Genomic DNA, 14,060 nt, shown 5'->3' with positions numbered 1-14,060 from the left:
GCTTGAGCCACCGCGCCCAGCCTGAGACTAGAATTTAATAACAAGCATACCACAGTTTTTGAAACATAGTATTTCTCTTTCCAGTTTCCCATTTTTACTAAAGACAAATTACGGTAAGACTGATTTGCTTTATTATATTTGGCCTGATTGTTTGTATAAAGTGCAGCAAGAATAATGATTTTTCACATAGGCTTTTTAATTGGCTTTGATGGAACTCTGTTTCATAAGGAATCTCAGATAAGACTTTTTTAAAAGCCGAGCCCTGACATGGGTTTGTATCCTCAAATACCTATAAGTTGGGTAAATTTCTCTCCTTTTGAGGTCCCAAGATAACTTGGGGTTCCTGGACAGGTGAGAAAGTGACATTCTTTACTTACCATAGGTCAGAAACCTCGTACAGGAACTGTGTAGGCAAGGTATGAGACTAGTTCCCCAAAGGGCTTTTATTGGCTCTACAAGTCAAGTTTGATTCCTTAAAGGAAAGCACACCATTCCAGTCAAAGCCTTGGTAAAATAACCAATTTCTCCAATTGTATCCTGTTACAAAAGAAAACAGATTCTTATTGCACTTATGTGAATAACTACATTGCCATAAGTTAAGAATACTCACAACTAGTTTCTAAATTCTGGAGAAATCTGATATAGAGAAACAAATATGTTCCAAATTTCGATCACAGCAATATACTTTACTCAATTGCTACAAACTGTAAATAGCTCAAATGAAAAGTTTCCTTGACTCTGAAAAACAAAAAAGGATCAGCAGCATTTTAATCCAAGTTAAAAAGATTACTTCAGTTTTCTATTGGTTCAGCTGATTCAGTTAACTGTTTCATTTGATATTCATGAACATTCTAGCTCTTCATGAGAGTTCTGAAAGTTGTTTCCTCTATTCCAATGTTACAATTTCCAAAGTTATTAGAAACTTGCATTTAAGAACACCTGCTGGCCGGGCGCGGTGGCTCACGCCTGTAATCCCAGCACTTTGGGAGGCCGAGGCAGGCGGATCACAAGGTCAGAAGATTGAGACCACGGTGAAACCCCATCTCTACTAAAAATACAAAAAATTAGCTGGGCACGGTGGCGGGTGCCTGTAGTCCCAGCTACTCAGGAGGCTGAGGCAGGAGAATGGCGTGAACCCGGGAGGCAGAGCTTGCAGTGAGCCGAAATAGCACCACTGCACTCCAGCCTGGGTGACAGAGCAAGACTCCGTCTCAAAAAAAAACAAAAAGAACACCTGCTAGAGTTCTATAGCTGATTATAAACCATCTTCTAAACAGGATTAAAACAAGACAGCAATTGTCTGTGGATGATAAAAAGTTTTAGGAGAGCCACTATTAAAGCCACAAATGATAAGGAAATGTGGTTACTTCTGTGGCACACAATATTTTGCATCACGATTATAATTATTAACACACACTAAATCATATTAGAATTACAGGAGTTTTCCGTAACTTTGGAACATATACCAATAATATAGTTATGTAAATATAATACAAAGCAAAACACCATTTCACATTTGATAATGCCTCCTGTATGATTTTTTTTTTTTTTTTTTTTTTTGAGATGGAGTCTTGCTCTGGCACCCAGGCTGGATGGAGTGCAATGGTGCAATCTCGGATCACTGCAGCCTCCCCCGCTAGGTTCAAGCGCTTCTCCTGCCTCAGCCTTTGGAACAGATGGGACTACAGGTGTGCACCACCATGCCCAGCAGCTAACTTTTGTATTTTTTGGTAGAGATGGGGTTTCACCATGTTGGCCAGGCTGGTCTCAAACTCCTAACTTCACGTGATCCGCCCGCCTCGACCTCCCAAAGTGCTGGGGTTACAGGTTTGAGCCACTGCGCCCGGCCAACTTAGAACAATTCTTTAACCCTTTAGCCAAAAAAACCCCCACATTTCCATGCCTTCTTATAATCTTTTACCAAAAGTACATTCTACTTTCCTTACACACCTTACATGTAAAACTGACTCTTCAACAGTCTCAATCACATGTTCCAATTTTAACTTTTAGCGACTTTTACTTTTGGTGAAAACCCTGGTTAGTAAGGAATTTTAATTATGTACTAGGTGTAGAGCCTAGCCTAGGACACACCAGGCAGAAGTGCAGATAAGAGCTGACTCTTCAGCACAGCTAGGGGTGTGGCTAACTCCACATGTCCCCAGGCCTTATCTATAATCTAATGGCTTTAAGGTAGGGTAAACTGAACAATTTTTATAAGTCAAAGAAACAGGCTGGGTATGGTGGCTCACGCCTGTAATCCCAGCACTTTGGGAGGCCGAGGCGGGTAGATCACGAGGTCAGGAGATCGAGACCATCCTGGCTAACACAGTGAAACCTCGTCTCTACTAAAAATACAAAAAAATTAGCCGGGCGTGGTGGCGGGCGCCTGTAGTCCCAGCTACTTGGGAGGCTGAGGCAGGAGAATGGCGTGAACCTGGCAGGCAGAGCTTGCAGTGAGCCAAGATTGCACCACTGCGCTCCAGCCTGGGCAACAGAGCAAGACTCTGTCTCAAAACAAAAACAAAACAAAAAAGAAAGAAAAAAAAGTCATTGAAACAGTTTATGGCCTTAAATCATTTAACAAACTTAGTACCTGACCTGCATACTTAAGACTAACATTTTTTTTTTTTTTTTTTTTTTTTTTTTTTTTTTTTTTTTTGAGACGGAGTCTCGCTCTGTCGCCCAGCCCAGGCTGGAGTGCAGTGGCGCGATCTCGGCTCACTGCAAGCTCTGCCTCCCGGGTTCACGCCATTCTCCTGCCTCAGCCTCCCGAGTAGCTGGGACTACAGGCGCCCACAACCGCGCCCGGCTAATTTTTTGTATTTTTAGTAGAGACGGGGTTTCACCGTGGTCTCGATCTCCTGACCTTGTGATCCGCCCGCCTCGGCCTCCCAAAGTGCTGGGATTACAGGCGTGAGCCACCGCGCCCGGCCAAGACTAACATTTTTATCAATAATTTTAAAGCTGTTTTTCTTTCCCAAAGATTACTAAAGTTACATGAACTAAAAGGCATTAGTTTTTATTTTGCTTTCAAAATATTTGATTTAAATGTTTTTGTTTAAGCCGATTAATCAGAGCTCTTTTATATACATATTACACACAACACCTATATAGCTACACAGAAAGACAGAAGAAGATGACTACAGTGGTTGTAAGATTTTTCATCTGCCAGTTTTTAAATTTCTTAATTGAATTACTGGATTCGGGGTGGAGCCCTTGGAAGAACAGGGCCAAGAAAGGGGTCTCTGATGCTTCGTTTTTCCCAAGGAGTCCAGACTGTTACAGCTTGAACATCTGCTTTTAATTAAACTGATTTTAACCATAGCACTCTTTAATAAAGTCCTTTTAGAAGTTTCTATGCCAAATGGCTGGTATTTCCGGCTTTTGAACTTTATCAAAGGTAACCTCCCAGGTGCTTAGAAAAACGAAAATATAAAACAGTTCACAGAGAAGAGAATAGATAAGGTCACACAGATATTAAACCAGAAACGACTTACTTCCTAGGTGGGGAACTGAACCCGGACTGCTGCCGTGAAAGTGCAAAGGCTGGCTGCGTGCAGTGGCTCATGCCTGTAATCCCAGCACTTTAGGAGGCTGAGGCAGGCAGATCACCTGAGGTCGTGAGTTTGAGACCAGCCTGCCCAATATGATGAAACCCCATCTGTACTAAAAATACAAAAATTAGCTCGGCGTGGTGGCACACACCTGTAGTCCCAGCTACTTGGGAGGCTGAGGCAGGCAAATTGCTTGAACTTGGCAGGTGGAGATTGCAGTGTGCCGAGATCGTGCCACTGCACTCCAGCCTGGGCAACAGAGCGAGACTCCAACTCAAAAAAAAAAAAAAAAAAGAAAGAAAGAAAGTGCAAGAACTTAGCTACTGAGCTACAGCACAGGGCAGTCTCTGTTCACTTTCCCAGAAGGAGTCTAGAGTAGTTAATTTTGAGCTTATATTAAAACAGCTTTTAACTATTTAACATGATTTTTAGAGCTAACCATGACATGAACCCTGAAATTCCTGTTCCCTGAAGATGGGGACCAAAAGAAAGTACCACGCAAGGTTAAAAGGTCAAGTTCCCAAGGACATAAAACAAGGTGGAGACTTCATCCAATCTTTCATTTGTTTCAGGGACCTGCAGCCAAGTATGTTACTGACCAGCTTGCTGGGTCATCTTGAAAAGCGGGCTTTTTATTTATTTATTTTTTTTGAGAGAGAGTCTCACTCTGTTGCCAGGCTGGATGCAGCGGCACAATCTCGGCTCACTGCAACCTCCGCCTCCTGGGTTCAAGAGATTCTCCTGCCTCAGCCTCCCGAGTAGCTGGGACTACAGGCGCACGTCACCACACCCAGCTAATTTTTGTATTTTTAGTAGAGATGGGGTTTCACCATGTTGGTCAGGATGGTCTTGATCTTCTGACCTCATGATCCACTTACAGGTGTTCTAAGCCTGTGTTTTATCCTAAAGTACCCTTTGACACAGAAAAATGAATTCAAAGCACAAAATACACCAGCTTAAGACTAGCCTTAGAATTCTTTTTCACATTAATCAAAACTTTACAGAGGAGATAAACACTGATTTATTCATTATTATTATTATTTTTTTTTTAAGACAGAGTCTGGCTGTGTCGCCCAGGCTGGAGTACAATGGCGCTATCTCAGCTCAGTGCAACCTCTGCCTCCCAGGTCAAGCAATTCTCCTGCCTCAGCCTCCATACAAGTAGCTAGGACTACAGGCACACGTGCCTCCACACCAGGCTAATTTTCTGTATTTTTAGCAGAGACAGGGTTTCACCGTGTTGGCCATGGCTAGTCTCAAACTCCTGACCTCAGGGGATCCACCCGCCTCAGCCTCCCAAAGTGCTGGGATTACAGGCATGAGCCACCATGCCAGGCTGATTTTTTTTTAAAAAAAAAAACCATTCACTTAACCATTTGTACAGTGAGAGAGAAGCCAGAAATCTGACTGGTAATAAATTCTTACCCTTTTGCCAGCATCCCAGGCTTCTGGGCTCCCTTTCCCTTAGTGGTCCTAGTGTTCAAGCTCGCGGCATCACTGCCCTGGGGGCCAAGTCATATCATAAAGGAAAATTATCTTTTTTTCGTTCTGGCCAGAGCAAAATACGTGTGATAAAACAAAGACATCAGCCACTCCGCTTAGCACCCAATATCAAACTAGCAAGGCTTAAATCTGCCCCCAGATGGGCCTGTCATCTTTAATTCAACCTCCGACTTGGAATTTCAATACGTAGTCTCTAGGCAAGGTGGTCGCCCTGAGTAATAGAAAATATAAGAAACTCGAAGTAGAGAAGAAAAGTATTGCCTGTAGCAGGGTGGGGAAGCTGATGAGCTTAGGGAGGCCAGAGAAAAAGACCCACTCATTGCAGCCGACAATGAAAACTTCAAGACGCCGCTTGTCCGTAGCAAATGAGCCTTTTCCAGCAGTCCCATCAGCTCTCAAGTTTCCCCTTTTAGGGAGGAAAAAGCTCCCCATGTCCCACGATCCTGTACATACCTAACCCTGTCACCCACAGCCATCAACAAACAGCATAAGACAGATTAATCCAAAAAGAACAGCAGTTAACATCCCATAGTGCCAAACCTGTTCTTAGATGACAGGGACTTAACTCAGACGGGACTCTAACTCCCTACATCTTAGAAGGGCCTCCAACCCAGGGTCGGTCAAGTGTCCTTGCCTTTTATTAAGGAGGGGCCTCTGGCCGGGCGCGGTGGCTCAAGCCTGTAATCCCAGCACTTTGGGAGGCCGAGACGGGCGGATCACGAGGTCAGGAGATCGAGACCATCCTGGCAGACACGGTGAAACCCCGTCTCTACTAAAAAATACAAAAAAACTAGCTGGGCGAGGTGGCGGGCGCCTGTAGTCCCAGCTACTCGGGAGGCTGAGGCAGGAGAATGGCGTGAACCCGGGAGGCGGAGCTTGCAGTGAGCCAAGATCACGCCACTGCACTCTAGCCTGGGCGGCAGAGCGAGACTCTGTCTCAATTAAAAAAAAAAAAAAAAAAAGAGGGGCCTCTAACCCACTCTGTCTTAGGAGAGACTCCTAGACATAAATACTGTTGTTTCTGCAATATAGTCGCTTCTGCGGCCACCACAAATATGTTACAGGACCCCGACACTTACCCAAAGGTAGCCATTGGGTCAGGGTTTTTGCACTATAGTCCCTTTGTGGTTGCCAGAAATGTTACAGGACAGGAATCCCGATCCAGACTCCAACTGAGGGTTCTTGGATCTCGCACAAGAAATAATTCAGGGCAAGTCCACAGTGCGATGTAAAAGCAAAATTATGAAGAAAGTAAAGGAATAAAAAGAATGGCTACTCCATAGACAGAGCAGCCCCGAGGGCTGCTGGTTACCCATTTTTATGGCTGTTTCTCAGTGATATGCTAAACAAGGGGTGGACTATTCACACCTTCCCTTTTTAGACCATAAAGGATAACTTCCTGACATTGCCATAGGATTTGTAAATGGCGCTGATGGGAGTGTAGCAGTGAGGATGACCAGAGGTCCCTCTTGGGGCCATGTCGGTTTTGGTCGGCTTCTTTACTGCAACCTGTTTTATCAGCAAGGTCTTTATGACCTGTATTTTGTGCTGATCTGTCTCCTCCTGTGACTTCGAATGCCTTAACCGTCTGGGAATGCAGTCCAGTAGGTTTCAGCCTCATTTTACCCAGCTCCTGTTTAAGATGGAGTTGTTCTGGTTCACACGCCTCTGACACCATCTCTATTTAAAAACAAAACAAAAAAAAACCCCAAAAAACTGGCAAAGATAGCACAGCCTATATTTGAAGTCAGAAGGGACTGCCACCTGCTGGTGATCGGGTAGGAACGGACAGATAGCTCACAGACCAAACCTAAAAGATAATGGCAAGTATTAAAGAGCTAACACATTCGACTTTAGGGGAATAGTACTGATTCTAATTAAGACACGGAGGTAACTGCACATGATAAACTCCAAAGAAAAAACAGCATTTTAGAAGAACGCATTTCTGTTAACAAAAACCTCAGGTTAAAATGCATTCTGCGACATAAATACCTACAGACTCATCACAGGTGAGGCCAGTCCGACAAAGATGCCTGCCAGATCCACGCCGAGCTTCTAAAGCCTAAAGGTTCTCAAAGAGTACCACCCGCCCAATCAATGCTCTCCAAAACACAAACGCCACAACCAGACATTTCACATTGCAGTCATTTCAAAGCGATTCAGCTGCCCGCTGCAAAGCATCGATGAAACTGAGAAATGCCGGGCTTCGTTTTATGACATACAAAAAGAGAAAGTCACCCTCGGCTGGGTCGCCCATCCAAAAGGGAACAGACACCCATGTGTCATTCCCAGGCAGGGGGAAAGCCGCCTACTGTCCCCACTCTGTCTCCGCTGCCAGGCACATCTCTCCAGAATTGTCTGGGGCGTGCGCGATGCCGTGCTTCTGTTGCCCGCTAGACTGCAAGCTCCAGGAGGGTAATGGGCACCTCTTCCCTCAGGGTCGCCAGCGCCGACGCGCTTAGAGGACCCTGTCGCGGGGTTAACGAGACCCGGGTTCCGCTCGGCGGACACCGCGCCGAGGCCATAGCCGCGCCGCCCTCCGCCAGGCTCCTGGCCCAACCTCGAAACCTCCCACGGAGAGCTCGCGCCTGCGACCGCAAAGGACGGCTCCTGAGGCGAAAGCCACCCCGCGGCGGGCGGTTTCCAGCTTTACTTTTATTTGGGAGCGAGGGGAACGCGACACCACTACTGGAGGGGCTCAGCGCAGCACCAAAGCGCGGGGGCCGGAAGCGCGGGCGGCCCCTCCCCCTTCCGCTGCGCCCCTCCCCCACCGCCACCACCGCGCGCGACCCCCACTCGGCGCGCGACCCGCTCTGCGTTCCCGCCGGCGCCACGTTCCCGCGTCCTTCCCCGCCCGGGCCATGGGGCACGTCCCTCCCCGCCCCCCACTTACCTGTGGCTGCTGCCTCGCCGCTCTCCAGGGCGGGAACTTCCACTCCCCCCTCCCAGGTAGATCGGAATTCACTACCCACGTCCCCACCCCCTCACGCAGCGGGGGACTAGCCTCCTTCTCGGGGGTCAGGTGGGGCGGGGAGAATTAGTGTCACTTAACAGCCAACTGTCCTAAGGTACCGTTTGCTCGGCAGTCAGGGCCGCCACTGGCGGCATGATCTACACCAAGTCGGGGGCGGGGGCGGGGGCGGGGGGCGGGGGCGGGGGCGGGGGGGGGGCAAAACTGAGTACAAGTGTGTGCTGGGGAGAAGCTACGGCGCTGCCTCCGCGCGGGCCGCCGTCCTGCGTCACCGCGCTGCCCACGTGACGCGCCGCCATCTTGTACGCGGTCCTGACTTGTGGCTAGGGGTGTCTCGGAACGCGTTCCTGAGGCTGCCGGGAGAGAGGGAGGCTGCCCGGGGTTCCGTTTCTCCTTAGGAGCGGTACCCTGCCCCGCCCCGCCCCGCCCCGCCCCGCCCCACGTCCGCTTCCGGAGGCCATGAGCAGCTGGGTGCTCGCGGGAGGCCGTTTCATCGATGAGTGGCGGCGCTGTCAACTCAACTCCGGCCAGTTGACGTTGACCGACGCCGGCCTGTTTTCCTTCCTCAGCTTTTTTTAAATATTTTTTTTATGGAGATGGAGTCTTTTTTTTTTTCCCCGAGATTGAGACGGGGGTCTCGCTCTGTGGCCCAGGCTGTAGTGCAGTGGCGCGATCTCGACCCACTGCAGCCTCCAACCCTGGGGTTCAAGCGATTCTCCAACCTCAGCCTCTGGGGCAGCTGGGACCACAGGCGCGCGCCACCACGCTCGGCTTGAAGAGAAGAGGACTCACTATGTTGCTCAGGCTGGTCTTAAACTTCTGGGCTCAAGTGATCCTCCGCTTCGGCCTCCCAAAGTCCTGAGATTACAGGCGTGAGCCACCGCGCCCGGCCTTACTCAGGTTTTTCTTAATCCCATAAAGTAACATTGAGTTGTGTCCTTTAACCCATGTGGAAGGATTTTCTACAGAAACGGATATACAATGAGACGTAACAAGGTGGCTGGGCGCGGTGGCTCACGCCTGTAATCCCAGCACTTTGGGAGGCCCAGGCGGGCGGATCACCTGAGATCGGGGGTTCGAGACCAGCCTGACCAATACGGAGAAACCCCGTCTCTACTAAAAAAAATACAAAAGTAGCCGCGTGTGGTGGCGCATGCCTGTAATCCCAGCTACTCGGGAGGCTGAGGCAGGAGAATCGCTTGAACCCGGAAGGCAGAGGTTGCGGTGAGCCGAGATCGCGTCATGGCACTCCAGCCTGGGCAGCATGAGCAAAACTCCGTCTCAAAAAAAAAAAAAAAAAAGAAAAGAAAAGAAAAAACAAACGTAACAGTGTTAATAAACTGTTATGCTGTTGTTTTAATGCATTACAAAAACTTTTCAGAATATTTTTGTGTCTACCTCTCTGGAAAAGGAATTATGCCTTATTCTTAATTTTTAAAATTTCCTTGCAAAATGCTGTTTTATGGTTTTAATTATAGTAAACGACAAAAGATAAATTTTTTTAGTATGCTCTTGACAGAAAGTTCCAAAAGTTTTCTGAAATTTTGCTAGTTTGAGATCCCTAATTTAGGAAACTGATTTAGTGGAGAGAGCTTTTCCTATTTTGGGCCCTTTGGATCGAAGAATGTGATGTAAAGCCGAAGATTTACTCTGCTAGACCCTTTTAAGAGGTCACTAACGTTTAGCTATTGACATTCAGCAAACATTTTTGATTACCTATTAAATGCTAGACCGGGAAACAACTGTTAAGTCAGCGTTTCAGCATTAGTGAGAGAAAAGTGGCCTTTAAAGGTAAGGGAGGGGAAGAGTTTCTCAGATATCAGCCTTCGATGATTAACAAAGTCCAACCTCAGTCATTCTGGAATCCAGAATATTGATTGCTGGAAGGCTGGTTGTGCGAGTTTACTGTTCTTTGGTGTTTGGGTTTTTCTTCCGTGGACCACAGAATGCTTAACAAAAGTTGATCAGTAAAAAGCAGGGGAGGGGCCGAGCGCGGTGGCTCACGCCTGTAATCCCAACACTTTGGGAGGCTGAGGCGGGTGGATCACCTGAGGTCAGGAGTTCGAGACCAGCCTGACAAAATGGCGAAACTCCGTCTCTACTGAAAATACAAAAATTAGCCGGACGTGGTGGCATGAGCCTATAGTCCCAGCTACTCGGGAGGCGGAGACAGGAGAATCGCTTGAAGCCAGGAGACGGAGTTCGTGGTGAGCTGAGATCGCACCACTGCACTCCAGGCTGGGCAACAGAGTGAGACTACGTCTCAAAAAAACCCAAAAAACCACAACTCAGTTGACAGAGGAAAAGAAGAAAAAGTTATGCTTGTTCAACACTGCCCCTCAAAACTACTTCTGCCGTTTCTCTTTCTCATTGAAGTGTCATAGCTGTGCCTACCAGTCTTCTGAATTGTGATAACTAGATGAAAAAAAAAAAAAAGAGGTCTTGATTCTGATGCATGCAGTTTATTTGAATAGTAGCTTTCATAAACCAGATGGACAGATCTTTAATTTTAGAAGCAAGGAAAGAGAAACAAAGAAACTTAGGGCCATGGCTGGGCATGGTGGCTCAAGTCCGTAATCCCAGCACTTTGGGAGGCCAGGGCGGGCAGATCACTGGAGGTCAGGAGTTCAAGACCAGTATGGCAAAAGCCTGTCTCTACCAAAAATACAAAAAATTAGCTGAGCATAGTGGAGCACACCTGTAATCGCAGCTACTTGGGAGGCTGAGGCAGGAGAATCACTTGAACCCAGGGGGCGAAGGTTGCAGTGAGTCGAGATTGTGCCACTGCACTCTAGACTGGGTGACAGAGCAAGACTCCACCTCAAAAAAAAAGAAAAAGAAAGAAAAACTTAGAACCAAAGGTAATTTTTTTTTTTTTTTTTTTTTTTTGAGACAGAGTCTTGCTCTGTCGCCCAGGCTGGAGTGCAGTAGCGGGATCTCGGCTCACTGCAACCTCTGCCTTCCAGGTTCAAGTGACTCTCCTGCCTCAGCTTCCTGAGTAGCTGGGATTACAGGCACTTGCGACTACGTCTGGCTAATTTTTGTATTTTTAGTAGAGCTGGGGTTTCACCATGTTAGGCTGGTCTCAAACTCCTGACCTCAGGTGATCTGCCTCCCAAAGTGCTGGGATTACAGGTGTGAGCCACCGCCTCTGGCCTAAAGTAATGTTTCTTAAAAATAAACTGGGCAAGCCTGTGGTAGCACCACTTTGGCTCTTCTGGCACATTTTTTTGTTGTTAGAAAAGAGATGTGACCAGGCGCATTGGCTCATGCCTATAATCCCAGCACTTTAGGAGGCCGAGGCGGGCAGATCACCTGAGGTCAGGAGTTCGAGACCAGCCTGGCCAACATGGTAAAACCCTGTCTCTACTAAAACTACAAAAATTAGCCGGGCATCTACTAGTGCGCATCTGTAGTCCCAGCTACTCAGGAGGCTAAGGCAGGAGAATCGCTTGAACCCAGGAGGCAGAGGTTGCAGTGAGCTGAGATTATGCCACTGCAGTCCAGCCTGGGTGACAGTGCAAGACTGTCTCAAAAAAAAAACAAAGAAAAAAATTAGCCAGGTGTGGTGGCGTTCACCAGTAATCCTAGCTACTTGGGAGGCTGAGGCAGGAGAATCACTTGAACTCGGGAGGCGGAGGTTGCAGTGAGCTGAGATCACTCCACTGCACTCCAACTTGGGCAACAGAAGGAGATTCCATCTGCCCTCCCCAAAATAAGAGAGGTTATAATGAAATGAATTTAATAAGACTGCCTATCCCATAGGGTTTTGTAGACTGAATTACTTTGATACATGTAAAGTTAGAGCTGTGCCTAGTACATAGTAAGCACTAAATAAATGTCGGATTTTTTTAGACGGTCTTGCTGTGTCGCCCAGGCTGGAGTACAGTAGCGCACGATCTCAGCTTACTGCAGCCTTGACCCCCTAGGCTCAAGCTATCCTCCCACCTTAGCCTCCCAAGTACCTGGGACTATAGATGTGCAGCACCACGCCCAGCTAATTTTTAAAGTTTTCTGTAGAGATAGGGTCCCTCTGTGTTGCCCAGGCTGGTCTCAAGCTCCTGAGCTCAAGTTATCCACCTTAGCCTCCCAAAGTGCTGAGATTGCAGGTGTGAGCCACAGAGCCTGGCCGGAACCTTCTTGATGTTGGTCAGAGCAGCCTGCAGCTTTCACGCACCTTTCTAAGCCCCCAGGTAGTGATGGTGACTGAAGCTCTAAGGGCAGAAGAGTCAAACCCTTACCCAGAAAAAGTAAATCTGTTCACGTGAGAACAAATCACTGGCCCTTCTATGATGAAAGAAGCCCGACATTGTCAACTTGCTATGAAGTGGCCTAGTAGTCTTCTGAAGTGAGCAACATTGGGAGCTCACTGTTGGTCTCTGTCAGTGTTTAGTTGAGGTTTCAGAGACAGTAGTAGTTAAATCAGTTTTAGTAAGTAGGAGTCCATGCATAGCCTCCACCTCTGCCACTGTGGCCGCTCGATTCATATGCTCATTGTGCCAGTTCCAAGAAGTCAATAGGTGGCTGACATCAACCAGCCAAGTCCAGCCCAGGCTGGAGTGCAGTGCTGCGTTCTTGGCTCACTGCAACCTCCGACTCCCTGGTTCAAGAATTCTCCCGCCTCCCGAGTAGCTGGGATTACAGGCATGCACCACCATACCTGGCCAATACATATTTTCCCGGAGCCTGTAAAGGTGAACCCACTGGGACTGGCTGGGGAAAAAGAGGAAGATTTGTTCCAGAAGGAACTGTCTGAGGGATGATAAAGATTTCTATACAAAGAAAGGGAGTAATCATCACTTGTTGAAAACATTGATTTTATTTTTTCTGGGTCTGAGTAAAGAACAAAGTGTATAAAAAATGGTAGGTATCTGTTTACATATTTAACTGGTTTTATAATAGCAACCTTTTGCTCTTAGGTTACATAGTGTTAAATATTGTGTACATTTATATTTTCCAATCCAATAAGAACTTTATATATATATATATATATATGTATATTTTTTTGAGACAGAGTCTTACTCTGTTGCCCAGGTTGGAGTGCAGTGGCACGATCTCAGATCACTGCAACCCCTGCCTCCCAGGTTCAAGCGATTCTCCTGCCTCAGCCTCCTGAGTAGCTGGGATTACAGGCATGCACCACCATACCTGGCCAATACATATTTTCCCGGAGCCTGTAAAGGTGAACCCACTGCGACTGGCTGGGGAAAAAGAGGAAGATTTGTTCCAGAAGGAACTGTCTGAGGGATGATAAAGATTTCTATACAAAGAAAGGGAGTAATCATCACTTGTTGAAAACATTGATTTTATTTTTTCTGGGTCTGAGTAAAGAACAAAGTGTATAAAAAATGGTAGGTATCTGTTTACATATTTAACTGGTTTTATAATAGCAACCTTTTGCTCTTAGGTTACATAGTGTTAAATATTGTGTACATTTATATTTTCCAATCCAATAAGAACTTTATATATATATATATATGTATATTTTTTTGAGACAGAGTCTTACTCTGTTGCCCAGGTTGGAGTGCAGTGGCACGATCTCAGATCACTGCAACCCCTGCCTCCCAGGTTCAAGCGATTCTCCTGCCTCAGCCTCCTGAGTAGCTGGGATTACAGGCACGATCCACCATGCCTGGCTAATTTTTGTATTTTTAGTAGAGACGGGGTTTCACCATGTTGGCCAGGCTGGTCTCCAACTCCTGACCTCAGGTGATCCACACGCCTCAGCCTCCCAAAGTGGTGGGTTTACAAGCATGAGCCACCACGCCCAGCTCTGATTTTTCTATTTTTAGTAGAGATGGGATTTCACCACGTTGGCCAAGCTGGTCTCGAACTCCTGGCCTCAAGCAATCCACCCACCCCGAGGTGGTGGATTTTAGTGGGAAGCATTGCTTCCCAAAATGCTGGGATTACAGGTGTGAGCCACTGCGCCCAGCCTTTTTTTTTTTTTTTTTTTTTTTTTTTTTTTTTTAGATAACACTGTTATAGAAGAATGTCAGTTTACTCCAGGGCACTTCAGTATTCCTGAGGAA

The 14,060-nt window shown here is 47.0% G+C and overlaps 1 protein-coding gene and 2 non-coding genes across 10 annotated transcripts in view; 2 read left to right on the top strand and 1 right to left on the bottom strand.

Annotated features, from left to right (window-relative positions):
- Nucleotides 1–8,084, bottom strand: part of ATF1 (activating transcription factor 1) — a 69,940-nt gene extending 61,856 nt beyond the window's left edge. For 2 of the 8 annotated variants that reach the window (XM_050748786.1, XM_050748791.1), the window contains exon 1: nt 7,296–7,383. In XM_050748786.1, the coding sequence (XP_050604743.1) occupies nt 7,296–7,343 (48 nt within the window). In that variant the 5' untranslated portion in view covers nt 7,344–7,383. The other 6 variants (XM_050748792.1, XM_050748793.1, XM_050748790.1 and 3 more) reach the window with 5 other exon arrangements.
- Nucleotides 8,085–12,666: 4,582 nt separating this feature from the next.
- Nucleotides 12,667–12,789, top strand: LOC126931886 (small nucleolar RNA SNORD22). The gene has a single exon (XR_007717994.1). It is a non-coding gene; the product is annotated as a small nucleolar RNA SNORD22 (small nucleolar RNA).
- A 365-nt stretch (nt 12,790–13,154) lies between these two features.
- Nucleotides 13,155–13,277, top strand: LOC126931887 (small nucleolar RNA SNORD22). Its single transcript, XR_007717995.1, has one exon. It is a non-coding gene; the product is annotated as a small nucleolar RNA SNORD22 (small nucleolar RNA).
- Nucleotides 13,278–14,060: the final 783 nt, after the last annotated feature.

Source organism: Macaca thibetana, chromosome 11 (assembly GCF_024542745.1).
Source record: "Macaca thibetana thibetana isolate TM-01 chromosome 11, ASM2454274v1, whole genome shotgun sequence".
Classification (NCBI taxonomy): Eukaryota; Metazoa; Chordata; class Mammalia; order Primates; family Cercopithecidae; genus Macaca; species Macaca thibetana.
Note: the sequence above shows the minus strand (reverse complement) of the source record. Positions and strands in the feature narration are given on the sequence as shown.